Consider the following 20,200-nt stretch of genomic DNA (forward strand, 5'->3'; position numbering starts at 1 on the left):
GATTGTCATTGAATGGTGTCGCGTTAAGATTTCCCTTCACTGGAACTAAGGGGCCTAGCTCAAGCATGAAAAACGGCCCCAGACGATTATTCCTCCTCCACCAAACTTTACATTGGCACTATCCATTCGGTCAGGTAGCGTTCTCCTGCCATCCGCCAAACCCAGATTTGTCCGTCAGACTGCCAGATGGTGAAGCGTAATTCATCACTACAGCCGACGCTTGGCATTGCGCATGGTGATCTTCGGCTTGTGTGCGGCTGCTTGGCCATGGAAACCCATTTCATGAAGCTCTCGACTAACAGTTTGTGCTGATGTTGCTTCCAGTGTCGGTTTGGAACTCAGTAGTGAGAGTTGCAACCAACGACAGACAATTTTTCCACGCTACGCGCTTCAGCACTCGGCAGTCCCGTTCTGTGAGCTTGTGTGGCCTACCACTTCACGACAGCTGTTGTTGCTCCTCGACGTTTCCACTTGCAATAACAGCACTTGCAATGACCGTGGCAGCTCTAGCAGGGTACAAATTTGACGACCTGACTTGTTGGAAAGGTGCCATCCTATGATGGTGCCACATTAATTACTGAACTCTTCAGTACAGCCCATTCTACTGCCAATGCTTGTTGATGGAGATTGCATGGCTGTGTGCTTGATTTTTATACACCTGTCAGCAATGGGTGTGGTTGAAATAGCCAAATCGACTAATTAGAAGGGGTGTCCGCATGCTTTTGGCCACGTAGTGTATATACACACCAAATTTTCAGCCATTTTGCAAGGAAGTGTTTTCAAATTCCTGATGAAGTCACCACCAACACCCCGAGATTGGATAGTGATGGCAAGCTGCGGCATGAAAGTTTTATGACGGTAATTAGTGTGCAATTCCATCGGCGGGAACATCGCATTTTTCGATTCGGCATACTCTAATTATTTAATAAACAAAATTTCCAGGTTGCCTTAAAAAATTTGCCGCAAAAACTCGTCTTGCATCTACAGATTTTGGCCCATGGCCTACTTGTCAATTTTTTTTTTTCTTCTCATCCAATCTTGCTCTGATCCACCACCTGGTGGTTGTGCATAGGTTGTTCAGTTATGGAAAGTGAAAAATTCCTTGTCTTGGATCAGAAGTCATTTTGCAACTGAAACTGGTTGTATTTCTTCATAAATATCAGCATCATTTTCAGGATTGCAACGGAAGCAATTTTTCGAGGTCTGCAGCTCTCTTTACAAACTTTTTGTTGTTATTGAAAGGTTTGTTTTTTTTTTGTTTTTTTTTTTTTATTCTTCATTTGAAAGGCCTGTTTGCATTGCATATTATTGTCATTAGCAACTAGGTGTTAAAACAAGCCAAATTAGGTGGAATGTTCACACGCACAAAGTGTCCAAGAAAACTACAACCTTAACGTGTTCAAAAAGTAGGTCTAACTTCTTGGCCAACTTTGGCTTCGGGTGGGGTTTGGGGTAGATTTAATAAGAAGACCTCTTGGGGGTGATGTGGAAGAGGAACTCTTTTTATTACTTATAAGCAAATGCCACCCCTCACTTCACTGTTTGGAATACTAACAGAGGTGGGGGGGGTGGGAAAGGTGTGTGTGTGTGTGTGTGTGTGTGTGTGTGTGTGTGTGTGTGTGTGTGTGTGTGTGTGTGTGTGTGTGTGTGTGTGTGTGTGTGTGTGTGGCAAACCAGGGCGAAAGTGAACTTGTTGCTGTTGCAGACTTTGGTTTCTTTGAATCTACATTCTCAACCGTCACTAATTGGTACTCTTTCTCATGTTTGGTTTTCAAATGCTTCAGCATCTTGGACATATTCCAGTAACGAGAAAGGTCTGTTGAACAAAGTGAGCATGTTACTTTCGGACTTTCTTTGACCTTCCCAAAATAGTTCCAAATTTCACTTCTGAACCATTTGAATGACTTGTCAAAACTTTTATCGGTCGAAGTATTGCCTGCCCATCCATCAGCAAAGCAATCGGCACGCTTTACCGGCCAACTCTAAATGCCGTGCTTTTCATTTGAAAGGAACATTTATTTATTTTAAAGCAGTCGTAACTTCTGATAAGTTCAATTCTGCAGTTTGAATTTTTTTTAATTTGGTTCAGTTTAAGAGATTCTAGAGCTTATTGCATTTCAGCTGTAATGTATGGTGATTATGTTAGAGCAGCGTTTCTCAACCTTTTTAGCCTTGTATAACCCTTGAAATAGTTTTCATATCTCAGGGAACCCCTGCATAAAAATTATTATATACCATTATTAATATCTAGCTCTTTTATATTTTTATCATAGTTCATGTGGTAAATATAATATTTTTTTCGGATACCTGGTTTAAGGAAAAAAATGACCCCCTTTTTGTCAAATTTATTGGCAATGAAAAAAAAAACATACTGCTCATGTATGAGACCTCACACCAAGGTTTTAATTCACAAAAAAAATATTTTTTGTTTGAAAACGTCATATTTGAAAGTGTTTGTCAACCCTGAGTCTGTTTGACAATTAAAAACACACCTCATGTAACTTGATCAACAAAACTTAAATAAAGCTGAAGCAATGAAGGTAAACAGAAGAACAGAGACATATATATATATATATATATATATATATATATATATATATATATATATATATATATATATATATATATATATATATATATACATATATATACATATATATACATATATATACATATATATACATATATATACATATATATACATATATATATATATATACATATATATATATACATATATATATATACATACATACATACATACATACATACACACACACACACACACACACACACACACACACACACACACACACACACACGTCACGTTGGCGCAAGGAAGCACAGAGAAGATAGATGGACACCGTGCATGCGTCCCGTACTTGAGTCAGTCACTCAATGATACACGAATCCGCCGCGTACAGGACGTCCACTAACCAGTGAGGGCGGTTTCACACTGGCGCCATATCGACATTGTTAAATACATTCCCTATGGTTGTTATAATATAAGAGGTTGAAGCCTCTATTATAATAACCAAGGAGTTTCCAACAATATGCTGTACGTGTATAGTAAAATTACAAATATTAAATCAAACAAAAAATACTCAAATATATTAGCCTATTTATAACTCTGTTTCTCGCGTAACCCCTAGCAACCTCTTGCGGAACCCTAGGGTTCCGGGGAACCCCGGTTGAGAAACACTATGTTAGAGAGATGTAAGAGATGTAATGCATCCAGAGAGATGTATGGTGATGGAGGTGGGAGGGGTTTGAAGCCTTGACAAAAGTCAATTAAATAAGGCTGTAAATTATCTTCAGAAAGGGTGTTTAAATTTACACCAACACAGTTTTCATTCATGCACTCCTCTGGAGTTCCCTTAGTATCCATGCAAAGTTTCAGGCCACTGTTTCATGGTTTTGAAGTTACGAAGGAGACACACACACACACACACATTTATTATTATGAACAAGCAAATGCAACCCGTCGCTTCGCTGGTAGTGTGGGGGGGGGGCGAGGAGGGAGGGAGATCGAGGTGGGGTCTGTCAGGGAGATCGAGGTGGGGTGTGGGAGTGAGGAGTGGTGGGGAAATAAGGAAAGGGGGAGTGAGGAGGGGTGGGGGAATGAGGAAGGAAGGGAGAGGCATCGTGCGTAGAGGGCAAGGGAAGGCAGTGTGAGGGGAGGGTCCATCTGAACATGACCACCGTCCAGATACATCGAGGTAAGGTAGTGCGAGGTGATGGCAGGGCAAGGTCAGGCAGTGCAAGGGGAGGGGAGGGCAAGGTCAGGCAGGGCAAGGTCAGGCAGTGCGAGGGCAGGGCAAGGTCAGGCAGTGCGAGGGCAGGGCAAGGTCAGGCAGTGCGAGGGCAGGGCAAGGTCAGGCAGTGCGAGGGGAGTGGGGGAAGGTCAGGCAGTGCGAGGGGAGTGGGGGAAGGTCAGGCAGTGCGAGGGGAGTGGGGGAAGGTCAGGCAGTGGGAGGGGAGGGCAAGGTCAGGCAGTGCGAGGGGAGAGGAGGGCAAGGTCAGGCAGTGGGAGGGGAGGGCAAGGTCAGGCAGTGCGAGGGAGGGGAGGGCAAGGGAAGGCAGTGTGAGGAGAGGGGAGGCTGGCTTCTCCTGGCATCAATGAGTATTACAATGTACCGAGTGATTTGTAGCTATGATGAACAGGAATTTGAGAACATGAGTGAGGAAACTGGAAAAAAAACTTTATCGTTCAGAAATCATTGCGGCCTGTTCCAAGTCGAGGCATGGTTCAGCATGCCAAAAAAACATGGTGGCTTCAGGCCCCAGCTTGGTAACCCAGGAAATGCCTTCAGACCCCATCAAAAGCGATGTGTCCAAGGATGCACCTAATAAAGGATACAAGCCGGTAGGCGACGAGGGATCCGCTAGGATCGAAGCGCTGGAAACGATGTTTTTCATTCTGACCGATCCACCGACGAAGATTCATTGCCAAGATGTATTGGTTCACATTCAATTGTTCCTCTGCCTAGCAAGATTTTTCCTATTGCGTATTTTGCCAACTGGCACTCCTCATAAAAAATGACGGGAAATAGACACCCTATTTTTGAAGGACTACCATTTGAAAAATAAAACCTAAATCAAAAATCGGCTCGAGTAAAATTTTCTAAATATCTCGAAGTGTTTAATTCCGAAGTCTCGTTTCTCCACATTCAAAACTGTAGGACAAGTATTGAAAATAGTGAAGGCAGTTTTTTGGTCGCTGCATAGCAACGAAACTCAAACACGCACATTCCCAGCCTATATGGCACCTGCTCGCCAAGTTTCATAAAAATCTGTTTGCTGGTTTGTGCTGTGGAGCCTCGCGTTGCAGACACACACACACACACACACACACACACACACACACACACACACACACACACACACACACACACACACACACACAAAACCCGATAAACTTCTCTCAATGCTCTTGTTTGACCACCTCCTCAGCCACAGATTATTTTTCATAAGCCACGCCCACTTTCCTATGCCACTCCCACTTTTCATCAACCACGTCCACTTTCCCTAAGCTCCGCCCACTTTCCCAAGCCCCTCATAAACAATGACGGTAAATAGACACCCTATTTTTGAAGGACTACCATTTGAAAAATAAAACCTCAATCAAAAATCGGCTCGAGTAACATTTTCTAAGTATCTCGAAGTGTTTAATTCCGAAGTCTCGTTTCTCCACATTCAAAACTGTCGGACAATTATTGAAAATAGTGAAGGCGGTTTTTCAGCCACTGCATAGCAACGGGTGGTTGCTTCGCAACGAAACTCAAACACGCACATTCCCAGCCCATATAGCACCTGCTCGCCAAGTTTCATCGAAATTGGTTTGCTGGTTTGTGCTGTGGAGCCTCACATTGCAGACACACACACACACACACACACACACGGAAAACCCGACAATCAGGGATATCTCGCGAATCCAATAATTAAATAAGGCCGTTAATTATCTTTAAAAGGGGTGTTTTAATTAACCCAAACACCCAGTTTTCACTCTCACACTTCCTTAGAGTTCCCTTTATATGCATCCAACGTTTCAGGCTGCTAGTTTTCATGGATTTGGAGTTACTCGGGCGGGCCCGTAGGTGCGTGCCAGTATGTGCAGCTTCGTGCCTGCAGTATCAGGTCCCCAGCATAAATTGTGACGTCATATCAAACGAAGAAGAAGAATTGTGATGCCCTCTCTCTCTCCCCCCTCCTCTGTCCCCCCTCCTCTCTCGCCCCCCTCTCCCTCCCTTCTCTTGCCTCCCTCTCTCCCCCCATCTCTCCCTTCTCCTCTCTCCCCCCTCCTCTCTCGCCCCTCTCTCTGTAAATGTATTCACAAATGTCTACCAAGCACGATTAATTCCAACCTTGGGGAAAAAACAGCTTTCAAACCCTTGGGAAACAGCTGTTTCCCTCGGGAAAATTCAAACCTTGGGATTAATTAATAATTTGAATAATAATTATTATTATATAATCAAACCTTGTTGTTATAATTATTATTATATAATCAAACCTTGGGAGTAAATAATTAAATAAATTAATAATTAAATAATAATCAAACGTTGGGATTAATTAATTAATTCAAACCTTGGGATAAAACAGCTTTCAAACCTTGGGAAACACTTGGGAAACATCTGAAATGGATGAGGAAGAACGATATCAAACTTTGAAAAGGCACATACTCAGGTCCCCAGTGTCGATTGTGACGTCATACCAAACGAAGAAGAAAAAGAATTGTGACGTCAATCGTGCAAAAAAAAAAAAAATTAAACAAACATTAATTGTGACGTCATTCGTGATGTCATAGCACTGTGTCCTGTCATTAGTTGACAGATAAATGGCCGTAACTTTGGAACCGCTTGTCCGATTGATATCAAACCTTGAAACGGCACATCCGCGGGGCCCCGGCAATATTCCTGGCAAGTTTCAATCCGATCGGACCGGTGGTCGTCTGGTTATTAATAATTTGGGGAAAAAATGGCATGAGAAGGTGGAACCACACCTTCAGCTGCCATATATACACCTTTTCAACACTCAAAAAGCAATAAAATGGCCGTAACTTGGGAACCGCTCGTCCGATTGATATCAAACATTGAAAAGGCACATCCGCGGGGCCCCGGAAATATTCCTGGCAAGTTTCAATCCGATCAGACCGGTGGTCGTCTGGTTATTAATAATTTGGGGGAAAAAATGGTATGAGAAGGTGGAACGACACCTTCAGCTGCCATATATACACCTTTTCAACACTGAAAATGCAATAAAATGGCCGTAACTTGGGAACCGCTCGTCCGATTGATATCAAACCTTGAAAAGGCACATCCGCGTGTCCCCGGCAATATTACTGGCAAGTTTCAATCTGATCGGACCGGCGGTCGTCGAGAAACTGCGGTCGCATACAGACATACACACACACACACACACACACACACACACACACACACACACACACACACACACACACACACACACACACACACACACACACAGATTGCTGGAATTATAGATCGATGGAAGTGATGCACACAACACACACTTGGTTACATTTATTAGTGTTGATCCATGAAGTAAGGGGTGTGTGTCAAACATAATTTTTCACAGCAAATGGATTCCTTTTGTATGGCTGTTATATTTGCATTCAAGGTCATCCATTTTGGTGCGCCTGATGTGTCCCTAAGAACAACTTTGTTTTGGATGCTTTGATGTGTAAGTGGAACTATTCTGTCCAGCATGTTGTTGTTGGATTGTCTGCTTCACTTGTCGATTTAAACACAAACAGGAGCAACATTCCTGCAGTGGCCAGGGAGGCCAGGTTTCCCAGCATGCCTTCACGACACTCCATCTTAATCTCGCAAAAACTAGACAGTTGTGAAAGGAAAGACGTGTGTGTGTTTGTGTTTCGTAATGGCACCTTTAAAGAAATCCCTCCACTGTATCAGTCTCTCGTGGGAGTTCATACGTTTAAGACAAAATGGTGGACAATAAGACAAATCCAAGTGAGCATGTGGGATTTGAGTCGCCAATCCCAGCATCATGAGCTACGTCCACAGATGCCGACCTTCTGCAAATTTATGACAGATTTTAAGCACAGGTGGAAGTTTTACAAAGCAAGCACAATGAGCCCAATAAACTTGAAGCTGTGCCTTTTGTACATGTTATGTACAGGATACATACACTGCCCAAGTTTCCACTGTGATGCATTTGATCCCCAGCCTATCTGCAACCTTTGCTGATGCTTCACAAGCAGGGTCTTGTAGCAATGAGTACGTCGTATTTTTCAATGAATATTCAGCTGGTAGTCTCGCTTTACGAGCACTCGCTTATGGATTTTAAAACACAGCCTTACTTGATGTAAACGTTAGACCGTTGTGTGCTGGTACCTTGGACAAATTCGCAATCCCTGGCTTACTCCACAGGGGCACTGCATCATTGATGAATAACTGCACATTTTGGAAAGTGGAGGTATTTTGTAACTCATATTTGCAGAAACCCAGTCACATATCCTCACCATGGTAATGACCGTATGCAGGGTGTTTGAAAAAGATTGATGCAACTTTGACTTCCTGCCATTTCTTTGTTTTATGACCCACATCATTTTCCTTTTCAGGGTTTGGTGGTGTGATTGTGGTATTTGTTTCCTGGGATTTCTAGCTCTGTAACTCAACTATGCCATTGACAGTGAAGCAGAAGACAAAAGTGGTGGCTCTGTGGTATGAGACTAAATCATATGTAGACACCTGCCGGATAACACGTGATGGACCCACAAATTGTGTCATTCAACATATTGTGAAGCATTTTGAGCACAAGGGAACAGTACACAAACCAGAGCAAGGGCAACAGTGGCAGGCCAGCATCAGTAACCCAGAGCCAAGCCAACATCAACGCTGTGCAGGATTCTGCAGTGGACAGTCCCAAGAAGTCCCACCACCGGCGCTCATGGGAGCTAGGCTTCAAACCAGTATCAGTCTGGCATATCCTCATGAAGGAACTGAAACTTTTCCCATACATCATCTCGATTAGGCATAAACTGAGTCAAGATGATATGAGGAGGAGGCTTAATCTATCTATAATTCCAGCAGTGTGTGTGTGTGTGTGTGTGTGTGTGTGTGTGTGTGTGTGTGTGTGTGTGTGCGTGCGTGCGTGCGTGCGTGCGTGCGTGCGTGCGTGCGTGCGTGCGTGCGTGCGTGCGTCTGTGACCGCTGTTTCTCGTGGTTCCCAAGTTATGGCCATTTATTTACCAAACCAATGACAAGACACGTTGTTGCTTGGGCGTGACCGATGGGGAAGGGAAGCTCAGCCGCGTTCCCCATTACGGGTTACAACATACGGGCTTCCGGAGAGTGATGACTTCTTGTATTCTAATAATTTCTCGATTTCTTATGCGCATTTATAGATAAACACAATGCCCCAAGTTATGATCGTTTTCATATTAGACGGTGCATAAATTTCGGTAACATCAGAGTGAGCTAGTGTGCTCCGAACCAGGAAGTAAATTTTTTTTGTTCCTCTCTTCTCTTCTCTTTTTGTTTTTCCTTGCGACGACATTGCGAAAAGGCAAAATATGTTGGCGCAAATTGAATAATTGGCCATTAAAGCAAAATTGCGAATAATCATAACTGCGATATGCGAACTTCCGGGCAACGCACGTACGGGCACGCGAGAGCGAAGAAACGGCCTGTGTGGTTGTTGTTCCTTGCTCGCGGTTTGACCAGTTATTTATTTATTTATTTATTTATTTATTTTTACGGGCTCGGACTAGTATATGCAATTGGCTCAGTGACGATGGAGCGGTACCCAAACTGGATCAACCTGATCTGGTTCAGTGATGAAGCCCATTTCCACTTGAACGGTGCCATCAACAACCACAACGTTTCCACGGGGGCAGAACCACCTGAGGAGATCACTGAAAGGGCCTAAGGTCACATGCTACTGTGCCGTCATTGCCAGTTGGGGAATGCTCGGGCCTTACTGGTTTGAGAATGACAACAGCAGGACGGTGACTATAAACGTTGAGTGCGACTGGGCCGTGCTCCAGAAGTTCCATCATGATCTAGCCGAAAAGGTCACCCCAAACCAGCTCAGCATGACCTGGTTTCTGCAGGATGTTGCACCCCCGCATAAAGCTGGTGATACCATCACTTTCCTGCAGCAGCTCTTCAGAAACTGCCTCGTTGCCCTGGGGTACCACTCATGACTGGGTACCCCATAGGAAGAGGTTGGGACCATACTCTGAACAGAGCATTGGTGCTGCTCAAGCAGTCTCAGCTGCTGGGCACAATCCTGGATGGGTCGCCACTCTGACACAGTTTACCAGCATGCTGGCACTCATTTAAATAGCCTAGACTTGAAGCCTCTGAACTACTGGTCTGGGGGACAGCCAAGGGCTCTGTCTCTGCCAACCGCCTTGCCACACTGGATGATCTGAAGCAGATGGTGTCAGACTACCTCCAGGCAGTGCCACATGAGTTGGACAGAACTTTGGAGTCAGGATCAATGCCTGTCTGAACTGTGGAGGGGCATACATCAAGAACGTCAATTACAAGGATTTCAGACCTTGGGCTCTCACGAACTCCAGTGACTTACTGCAACAGCAATCAGTGATAGAAAATACCATGTCATAAGCTTTCAATAAATGTTTGGTTCACAATCCTGAGGTTTCTGTTTTTGTAAATAAACATTAAAAGTTGCATCACTCTTTGATACACCTTGTACAGTACTTGGTGAATTATCATTTTAATGTTAGTTTATTGACATGTGCAATTTGCCGTATACAGGATGTGGACATAAAAATACCAACCGAGTTCAATTTTGCACAGAATGTCACATCCTTTTCTTTTATTTCAGATATTACTACAACAAACGCATCCTGCACAAAACAAAAGGCAAAAGATTTACTTACAAGTTTAACTTCAACAAGCTGGTGCTGGTGAACTATCCTTTTGTCGACTTGGGGTTAAATGGTGAGTTTTGGTCTCATCACACCCTTCCAACTCCTTCATCCTCCCTCTTCCTCAGTGTGTGTGTGTGTGACTTCACCTTCCGTGTTCTGCGTTTTTTCCCCTCATATATAGATATATTATGCTGTCTGCCTGTCTGTCCCACCCTGAAATAAGGAAATGCTCCTCCGAGAGAAAAGGTTAAGTACAGATTGCTTCAAATCAACAGAAACCTCTGGAAAAATTATAATATTTTTCAGACAAAAAAAATTAACCCGGCAGTGTATCGGCAACAGAGCGCTCGCTGCCTTAATCACTCCCAATTTTTTTTTTTTTTTTTTGCTGTGCTGTTAATAAATATATAACCTCCCAATTTTGAGCTCTTTCAACCAGTGCAATAATTTTTATAATTGTAGTATTTTTACCATGGGCTTCTGCTAGTTTATACGTAATGTGCAGATGCAGAAATAAATCGTTTTGCTTATCCCTTAAGTCCGATATTGTTGAAAGAGAAACTCACTTATGGCACACAGTGAACAAGTATTGTGAAACTCTTGAGGAAATTTAAGCATAAGTTCTGTTAAAAGTGGTCTGTATGAAATCCATTTCACCTCAACCAGGTTCCCTTTCCTTTCCCTCCAACTTCAGCTGCACAACAACTTTGTGCAGAAAGGACTTCATGCAGCATGTTTTCATTGAAAATGATTGATTCATCATCTCAAAGTACATCTTGTTTACCAAGTGTGTTTGCTTTTTAGTGTTGCTATATGAGTTGGCTCGTGATGCTGTTTCACCATGTTGAAATCCCTCTCCCAGATGTTTGTCTATTGTTTGTCCTGCATTTGATAAATGTAAAGCTCTTCCATGAGCCTAAAATCACTGTAAAAAAAATATATTTCCTTCCTTTCTTTCTTTCTTTCTTTCTTTGTCCATACCAAAGCAGTTTTTGTGGTATTGCCATTTTTCATCATTGCCATTAGCAGAGAAATTCCAATAAAAAGCCCCCTGTCCCTCCCATCCCGACCAAGAATCTTTTCTATTCCCATTAAACTTATCTCGCCTAACCTTGCGTGTAGATTACTGTTTTCTTTTCTCTATCTCTATCTCTCCTTTCCTGTTTGTTTCCTTGCTCAAGCTGTCCAACTGTAACCTTACTGTTAATATTTTTGCCTTTTTACCCTCTGTCACCATGCTCTTCCATGGATTGAGATTTTTGGATGCAAAAATATCTGACATTGCTGGTTGTACGGTGCAAAAGCACCATAAGGCCATGTGGTAACTGGGATTAGGGTTTTCTTTGGTGTTGTCGCTACCCAAGGATCATTGCAGATAGTGAGTTGAGAAGTGACGTGTTACAAAAAGTCTGAGATTGCACCCCAAGTCATGACCATATTATTAAAATCACAAAACGAAATTCCTTGTCTTGGTGCAAGAAAGTACTGTGTTTAAATGCTTGGGAGCTTGTAATGGAAGTGATTTCACCATCAAGTATTTTTTAAAGCATGTGTGACAAACACTTTTGTTATTTTCACTCTTATTAGATTTGCCATTTTGAAAGTACAATTGCCAGTAGTCAGGTTTATTCATTTAAAAACCTCATCCTTGTACAGTGAGTATCGTATTTGGTAAGTACGACTAATTGTCACGTAGAGCAAGCAAATGACACTATTTGCACATTAAGCTCGGTTTTCAAACGGTGCAGAAATCTTTCAAAAATATGTTTGACATCATGTTTGACATAAGCTTTTTGTTGGGTTTGCTGTGTAAATATTGTGTGACGTGACATAAAATTGTCATTTATAAGCCTTAAGGTACTTTATTGAACATTTTTACCTCTGCCACCAAAGGTGAAGGAGGTTATGTTTTCACCCCTTTCTAACTTTGTTTGTTTGTGTGCAGGATATCTCAAAAAGTTGTGGACGGATATGGATGAAATTTTGTGGACAGGTTGGGTTTGTGACAAAGACAAACTGATTTGATTTTGGTGAAGATCCGGATCCGGATCCGATGACTAGAATTTTTAAAGCGATTCTTCACCATTGAGAGATCAGGCCAAAAATGATGTATAGCATGCTATCTCAAAAAGTTGTGGTTGGATTTGGTTGAAACTTGGTGGACGTGTTTGGTGTGTGTGACAAAGAAGAATCGATTCCATTTTGGTGAAAATCCGGATCTGGATCTGATATTTACCTCTGCCACCGAACGTAAAGAAGGTTATGGTTTCACCCTTTTCTGTGTTTGTTTCTTACTTGCAAAACCAAAGATTTTTCAAATATATTGGTTAGTCGATTTTGTTATTCTGTCTGTCTGTCTGTGTCTGTTTGTCACCTACAGGTCAAAATTTTAAACCAATCTTCATGAAACTTCACCACATGGTCAAGTTTGTAATAAGGAAAAAGCCTATTGTTTGAGGTCAAAAGGTAAACATCGGCCAAAGCTCAGCAACTTAGGTGAGATTTCTAAAATCCTCAATTTTCATCCAATTCACTTGAAATTTGAAGAGGATTTTTATTTCAGGTCACTGAATTCAACCAACCAATTATTTTTAAGGTCAACAACTAAGGTGGTAATTCCTCAAAAGGTCAACAACTAATTTCTAAATTCCTCAATTTTCATCCGATTGACTTGAAATTTGAAGACTTTCTTTTTTTGGTCACTGAATTCAACCAGGCAATTATTTTTGAGGTCAACATATACTAAAAGGTCAACAACTAATGTGGTATTTCTAAAATCCTCAATTTTCATCCAATTAACTTGAAATTTGAAGAGTTGCTGCACATTTGGCCATTGGATTCAACCACCAATTATTTTTTCAGTAAAATTTGTTTTATGGATTTTGCAAGTATCGTGCTCTGCACGACGACGTCGTCGTCTTGTTTGTTTGTCTGTCTGTCTGTTTATCGCCTACAACTCACAATTATAAACCGATCTTCACGAAACTTCACCACATGGTAGATTTTGTCATAAGGAAGACTCGTATTGTTTTTGACGTCAAAGGTCAACAACTGGATGGCATGATGGCATAAGATGGCATTTCTAAAACCTTCAATTTTCATCCCATTGACTTGAAATTTTAAGAGGATTTGCACATTAGGTCACTGAATTCAACCACCAATTATTTTTGAGGTCAAATTTGTTTGATGGATTTTGCAAGTTTCGTGCTCTGCACGACAGCTTCTTCTTGTTTGTTTGTCTGTGTATAGGATATCTCAAAAAGTTGTGGACGGATTCGGATGAAATTTGCTGGACAGGTTGTGTGTGGGACATGGACGAACTACTTAGATTTTGGTGAAGATCCGAATCAGGATCAGAGAATTCTTTTTTATTCTTAAAGTGTTTCTTCACCGTTGAGAGATGGGGCCAAAAAGGATAAATAGCATGAAACTTATTGGACATGTTGGGTGTGTGATGAGGAAGAAATGATTCAATTTTGGTGAAGATCCCGATCTCTTCTTTCTTCTTCTTCTTTCGGCTGCTCCCGTGAGGGATCGCCACAGCGGATCATCCGTCTCCATTTCGCTCTATCCTGCACATCTTCCATTGACACTCCAACCGCCCGCATGTCCGCCCTCACCGCATCCATGAACCTCTTCTTTGGCCTTCCTCTTCTCCTCCTACCTGGCGGCTCCATCCTCAGCATCCTTCTCCCGATATACTCCGCTTCCCTCCTGTGCACATGTCCAAACCATCTCAATCTCGCCTCTCTCACTTTGTCTCCAAACCGTCCTACCTGCGCTGTCCCTCTAATATACTCATTTCTTATCCTGTCCATCCTCGTCACTCCCAACGAGAATCGCAGCATCTTTAACTCTGCCACCTCCAGCTCCGCTTCCTGTCTTTTTGTCAGCGCCACCGCCTCCAAACCATACAACATAGCTGGTCTCACTACCGTGTTAAAGTGTTTCTTCACCGTTGAGAGATGGGGCCAAAGATCCCGATCTGAATCTGATAATTTTTTCAGTGATTCTTCACCATGGAGAGATTGGGCTAAACTGATGTATAGCACGACATCTCAAAGTTGTAGACGGATTCAGATGAAACTTGGTGGACATTTTGGGTGTGTGACCATGACAAATTGATTTGATTTTGGTCTCTCCGGATCTGGATACGAGAATTATTTAATTTTTTTTAAGATTCTTCACCATTCAGAGATGGGGCCAAAAACGATATAGGACTGTGTAGCATGATATTTCAAAAATGTATTGGGCCCGATATGTTTTTGTGGAGGTACGCGCTCTACCGAGTGCCCTTCAAGTTTGTTACCTCCACCAATTAAGGTGAAGGAGGTTAAGTGACAGAGGTGTGGGAAGAGAGTGCTTCATTTTATTTGGAGGGGGGAGCGAAGAGGGGACAAAAAGATAGTTGGGGGGGGGTGGGAGGAGGTAAAAAAAGTGAGATAGGTGAGGGGTGGAGGTGGCATTGACAAAGAGAGTGATGTATTACACTTCATAAAGTGAGGGGAAGAGGATGGGAGGGAGGGAGAGAGAGAGGGGAGGCAGGTTTTAGGGTGAGAGGGGGAAGGGGAGGCAGAGAGGATGAATGGTGGGCGAGGTGGGGAGAGCAACACCTCACCAAATGTTTCACCTCACCAAAGAGAGAGAGGTGTGGGAGGAGAGTGTTGCATTTTATGAGGAAAGGGGGGGACGGGAGTAGAGAAGAGGACAGAGTGAGAAAAGGGTGGGGGAGAGGAAGAAAAAAATAAGACAGGTGAGGGGTGGAGGTGAGTTTAGCAAATAGAATGATATGTGATGCTTAATGACCGAATACAAAAAATAATAATGTTAAGAAATAAATAAACAGAAGAAAAACAAGAGGTTACCCAGTCCATTGACTGGGTGCCCTAATAATGTGTCAGAACAGCTGTACACACAATGACCCAAGAGTTTGCAAAGTAATCCGTTAGCACGTCTGCAAAAACTTTGATATTCCAATTCCAGAAAATTTGTGGGAAAATAAACCAAAAGCAATCACTGAAAATATTGAAGTACCGCTTACGTACGACCTTATGATCCCATCGAGCGTGAACATCAACAACAAATCGTTGCGACCAGATATCATACTTAAGTGCAAAAAAATGCGAAGAAGGCATTGCTAATTGAGTTGTTAATACCGGTGATTTTGGACTAATGCAGAAATCAAGAAAATGACCAAATACCGAGACCTCAAGCATGAAGTCAAAGGATCTTGGAAGCTGAAGAATGCCAAAGTTGTACCAGTGATAAAGAAGAACCTCACAGAGATATTGAAAACCATTCCAAGGAATATCACCACAAACGAACTACAGTTGGAAGCCGTCGTGAGCTCAGCAACGATCCTGAATAGAGCCATCGGCACAAAACTTTGAAAACGGAAAACTTCACAGCTTGGTCCATGAATCGTGACCCTTACTGAAATGAAGGTGGGTACTTTGAGCCTGCTCTTGGAGGACTCCATTCCACATTCTGAAACCCACATATGTAGATACCAATCAATGACACACACACACACACACACACACACACACACACACACACACACACACACACACACACACACACACACACACACGTGTGACGGTGGATACTTCGAGACCTGGGAGGGATCCGTTGCACCTTCTGAAAACCGCATATAGAGATAACCAATGACCAAAACACACACACACACACACACACACACACACACACACACACACACACACACACACACACACACACACACACACACACACACAGTTACGTTATGCTAATCACTGAAAACATTGAAAAAAATGAAATCAAAAGCAATCACTGTAAATATTGAAGTACTACTCACGTTAGTTAATACCAGTGAGTTTGGACTAATGATGCACAAATCAAGAAAATGACCAAATACCAAGATGTCAAACATGAAGTGAAAAGATCCTGGAAGCTAAAGAATGCCAAAGTTGTACCACTGATGACGAAGAACCTCACAGAGATATTCACAACCATCCCTGGGAATATCACGACAAACTCAAGTTGTGAGCTGTCCAGGACTCGGTAACGAATCCTGAAGAGAGCCCTTGGCGCAATACTTTGAAAACGGACTTCACAGCATGGTCCTTGAATCGTGACCCCTTACCGACATGAAGGTGGATACTTGAGCCCACCCTTGGAGAACTCCATTCCACATGTTGAAACCGACATATGTAAATACCAATCGAGGACACACACACACACACACACACACACACACACACACACACACACACACACACACACACACACACACACACACACACACACACACACTTTGAGACCTGGCAGGTCTCTGTTTCACCTCCTGAAAAGCACCCACATGTGGAGATAGGAGGGAACAGTAGCAACTTGCAGGTGCACGCACGCACGCACACACACACACACACACACACACTACGGTGGATTATTGGAGACATGGGAAGGATCCGTTCCACCTTCTGAAACCTGCACATGGAGATAAAAACCAATAACACAAACGATGGTGGATTCTTCGAGAGCTGGGAGGGATCCGTTCCACCTTCTGAAACCCGCATACACAAAAAAACTTCAGCTTTGTCCCAGTGTAAAGCAAAAAAAGAAATAAAGCCTCTTCACTTGCAGCAACAAAAAAAAAATTTGCTTGCAGAAACTACCGACTTAATATATTGGCGGAACTATAATCGTGTATTCATTATTAATATTTTGTAATTTTAGCAAATTTCCCAAAATGGAAACGGTTAACTGCGTGTGTAATTGTCGAAAAAAAAGTTAAGCTTAATGCCTTGCTTAAATAAATGTACTAAGGTATAAAAAAATAGCTAATTTGTTAAAATTTTCGTATTTTAGTCCAGATTTCGACTTATTTTGTTCAACATATCCGATTCTCAAATCCGACATATTTCAATTATATACTTTAATTAGTCTGTGAGATTAGATTGTGTTTCCAAATGGAGGCATAGGCCAAACAAAATGGCGGCTGAAGACTCCAGCAACCACAAAGGGCTAACCAAGATGGCATGCCGCCATCTTGGAAAGGCTTATTTTGTTTTTTTTGTAATGAGCACCCCCTAAATTATCTTCAAAAGGGGTGTTTTAATTAGCCCAAACAACCAATTTTCACTCTTGCAATTCCTTGGAGTTTTCTGAGGATGCATGCAAAGTTTCAGGCTGCTCGGTTTTATAGTTTTGGAGTTATGGAGGACACACACACACACATACACGCACACATTGCCTTTTATTAGTATCGATATATTGACTGCTTTTGACGTTTGCACGGGGTACATGCTTGGGAACCTCCTTGGTATGCATTACTGTCTGCGCTGTCACTGATGATTCGCCAATAAGCAATGAAACAGGTCCGGCAGCTGAGAGGTTGTGCAGCATTGGGATTCTTGTGTGTGTGTGTGTGTGTGTGTGTGTGTGTGTGTGTGTGTGTGTGTGTGTGTGTGTGTGTGTGTGTGTGTGTGTGTGTGTGTGTGTGTGTGTGTGTGTGTGTGTGTGTGTGTGTGTGTGTGTGTGTGTGTGTGTGTGTGTGAACGTCTTTATAGCTGTGGAGGAGTCTCTGGGAAGGGTTTGAAACAGAAAAGCGCTTACCTTGTGTCGGCCTTCTTGGGTTGCTTTATGCAGCTTCTTCAACTAGAGGAGTGTTGGACGTGTCAGGAATTTATATAATCCTAGCCACCTGGGTTTATTTGATTCGGTGAGAGCTGATTGGCTATTCCTTCCATTCACAGGTGGGAGATGTGGGTGGGTCTTTCATATATATATATATATATATATATATATATATATATATATATGTATACATATATATATATATATATATATCTATATATGTATATATATATATATATATATATATATATATATACATATACACATACATATACACATACACATACACATACACATACACATACACATACACATACACATACACATACACATACACATACACATACACATACACATACACATACACATACACATACACATACACATACACATACACATACACATACACATACACATACACATACACATACACATACACATACACATACACATACACATACACATACACATACACATACACATACACATACACATACACATACACATACACATACACACACAGCCTGGTGTTGGCGCAGTGGTTAGGGCAGCGGTTTGGGACCCAAAAAGTCCTGAGTTCAAGCCCCGTTGGGCCACTGTATATATATATATATATATATATATATATATATATATATATATATATATATATATATATATATATATATATATATATATATATATATATTTATATATATATATATATATATATATATATATATATATACTGCATATGTGTGTGTGTATATGTGTATGTATATATATACACATATACATGTATATACCAAGTTGTATATTACCAGGGGCTTGACTCAGCCTGTTATCCTTCCGAGGTCGGCGAAATGAGTACCAGTGTACTGGGCCGGTGTATACCCCGGTTAAAATAGGTGTACCAGATCCCTGTGTCGTAAGAGGCGACCAGGGTTGCGTCAGAAAGAGCATCCGGTGTAAAACATGTGCCAAATCACTATGCGGATCATATGGATGATCTGCTGTGGCGACCCCTAACGGGAGCAGCCAAAAAGAAGAAGAAGAAGAAGAAGAAGAAGAAATATATATATATAAAGGTTGTGGGGGTAGATGGAGGAATTTCATCACAAAATGAGGATTGTATAGAGTTGCTTGGTCTGTGGACGTGAAGGAGACATCTCGATGTAAATTTACTGAGGAAACTGTGAGCTTAAGTGTTACTTGTCACCGCATGGGGGGGGGGGGGGGTGCTGTGTTAATTAGATAGGGATTAAGGCCAATTTTCCCCAGTATTTAATTGCCCCGTGACATTTTCCTACCTTTTATTTTTTTTCATTTACAAGCCAGCAATAAAAAGAATTACCTTCTTATAACAACAATAATTACAGAGCTGCACATCCAAGCAGACAAGAAGCCCTGCCTTCCCAGATTCGTACCAGCAAGTCATGCCCCTGAGGCTTATGATTGGTGAGTGTGACGTGATTGGGGTGGGGGGGCATGATTGGTGAATGGAGAGGACACAGTTGGTGGAAGAACATGGCTGAGACAGAGGCTCTCGTTTTTGCTCTCCCCTCCATACAACAAAATGACTGTGATTCTCCTGTTCATGCTGGTGAATTTGTAGCACGCTGGCCATTCCTATTCGGCTGAGTCGTGAAGTCGTACAATTATGAGAAAGAAAGGAAGAGGAGTTCTCAGAGAACTTTGCGTTATCCTGTTGTGTGTTCAAGGAGGAAGGTGGGCAATCGTTGTGAGCATACCCCGTGTAAGAGAGGAACATTTGGCATATTAGTTCATGAGAAGAAGCTGCACGGCGGTTGGTGAGCCCTGGCGTTGAATATCACCTCACAAATTTCCTCAATTACGTTTCCCGCCCAGAGAGCGGTTCAGCGCCATTTTGGGCGCATCTTCCCGCACAGGACGATGTGGCTCGATCGTCAAATTCATAAAAGACCATCTCTGGACAAAACTAAGTGCCAGAATAAAGGGAGGATTTTCTTTTATTTAATTTTCCCCTTGTCTGTCTTATAGTCCATGTGTAGAGGCACCTCGACTTTAGGCTTTAATATACCTCATGTTTTATTATCACACTTTCAATTGTTGCCATTGTAAATATTTGATTTATTTTCATTAAACCCTTGTGTTTATTTTATGTTGCTTGTGTTGTCTGTTTGTTGTGGGTTCAAGTATAAACCCCCTGTGCTGTGCCTCCGTCGTGTGCGTGCATTTGCC

At 42.2% G+C, this 20,200-nt stretch overlaps 1 protein-coding gene across 2 annotated transcripts in view; it reads left to right on the forward strand.

Annotated features, from left to right (window-relative positions):
* Positions 1 to 20,200, forward strand: part of LOC147031660 (uncharacterized) — a 67,505-nt gene that overhangs the window by 28,491 nt on the left and 18,814 nt on the right. For both annotated transcript variants that reach the window (XM_085866491.1, XM_085866499.1), the window contains exon 4: positions 10,339 to 10,454. In XM_085866491.1, coding sequence (XP_085722617.1) covers positions 10,339 to 10,454 — 116 coding nt within the window. The remainder of the gene's footprint in view (positions 1 to 10,338; positions 10,455 to 20,200) is intronic.

This window comes from Eptatretus burgeri, chromosome 2, assembly GCF_056783735.1.
Source record: "Eptatretus burgeri isolate ZD-2024b chromosome 2, Ebu_testis_v1, whole genome shotgun sequence".
Classification (NCBI taxonomy): domain Eukaryota; kingdom Metazoa; phylum Chordata; class Myxini; order Myxiniformes; family Myxinidae; genus Eptatretus; species Eptatretus burgeri.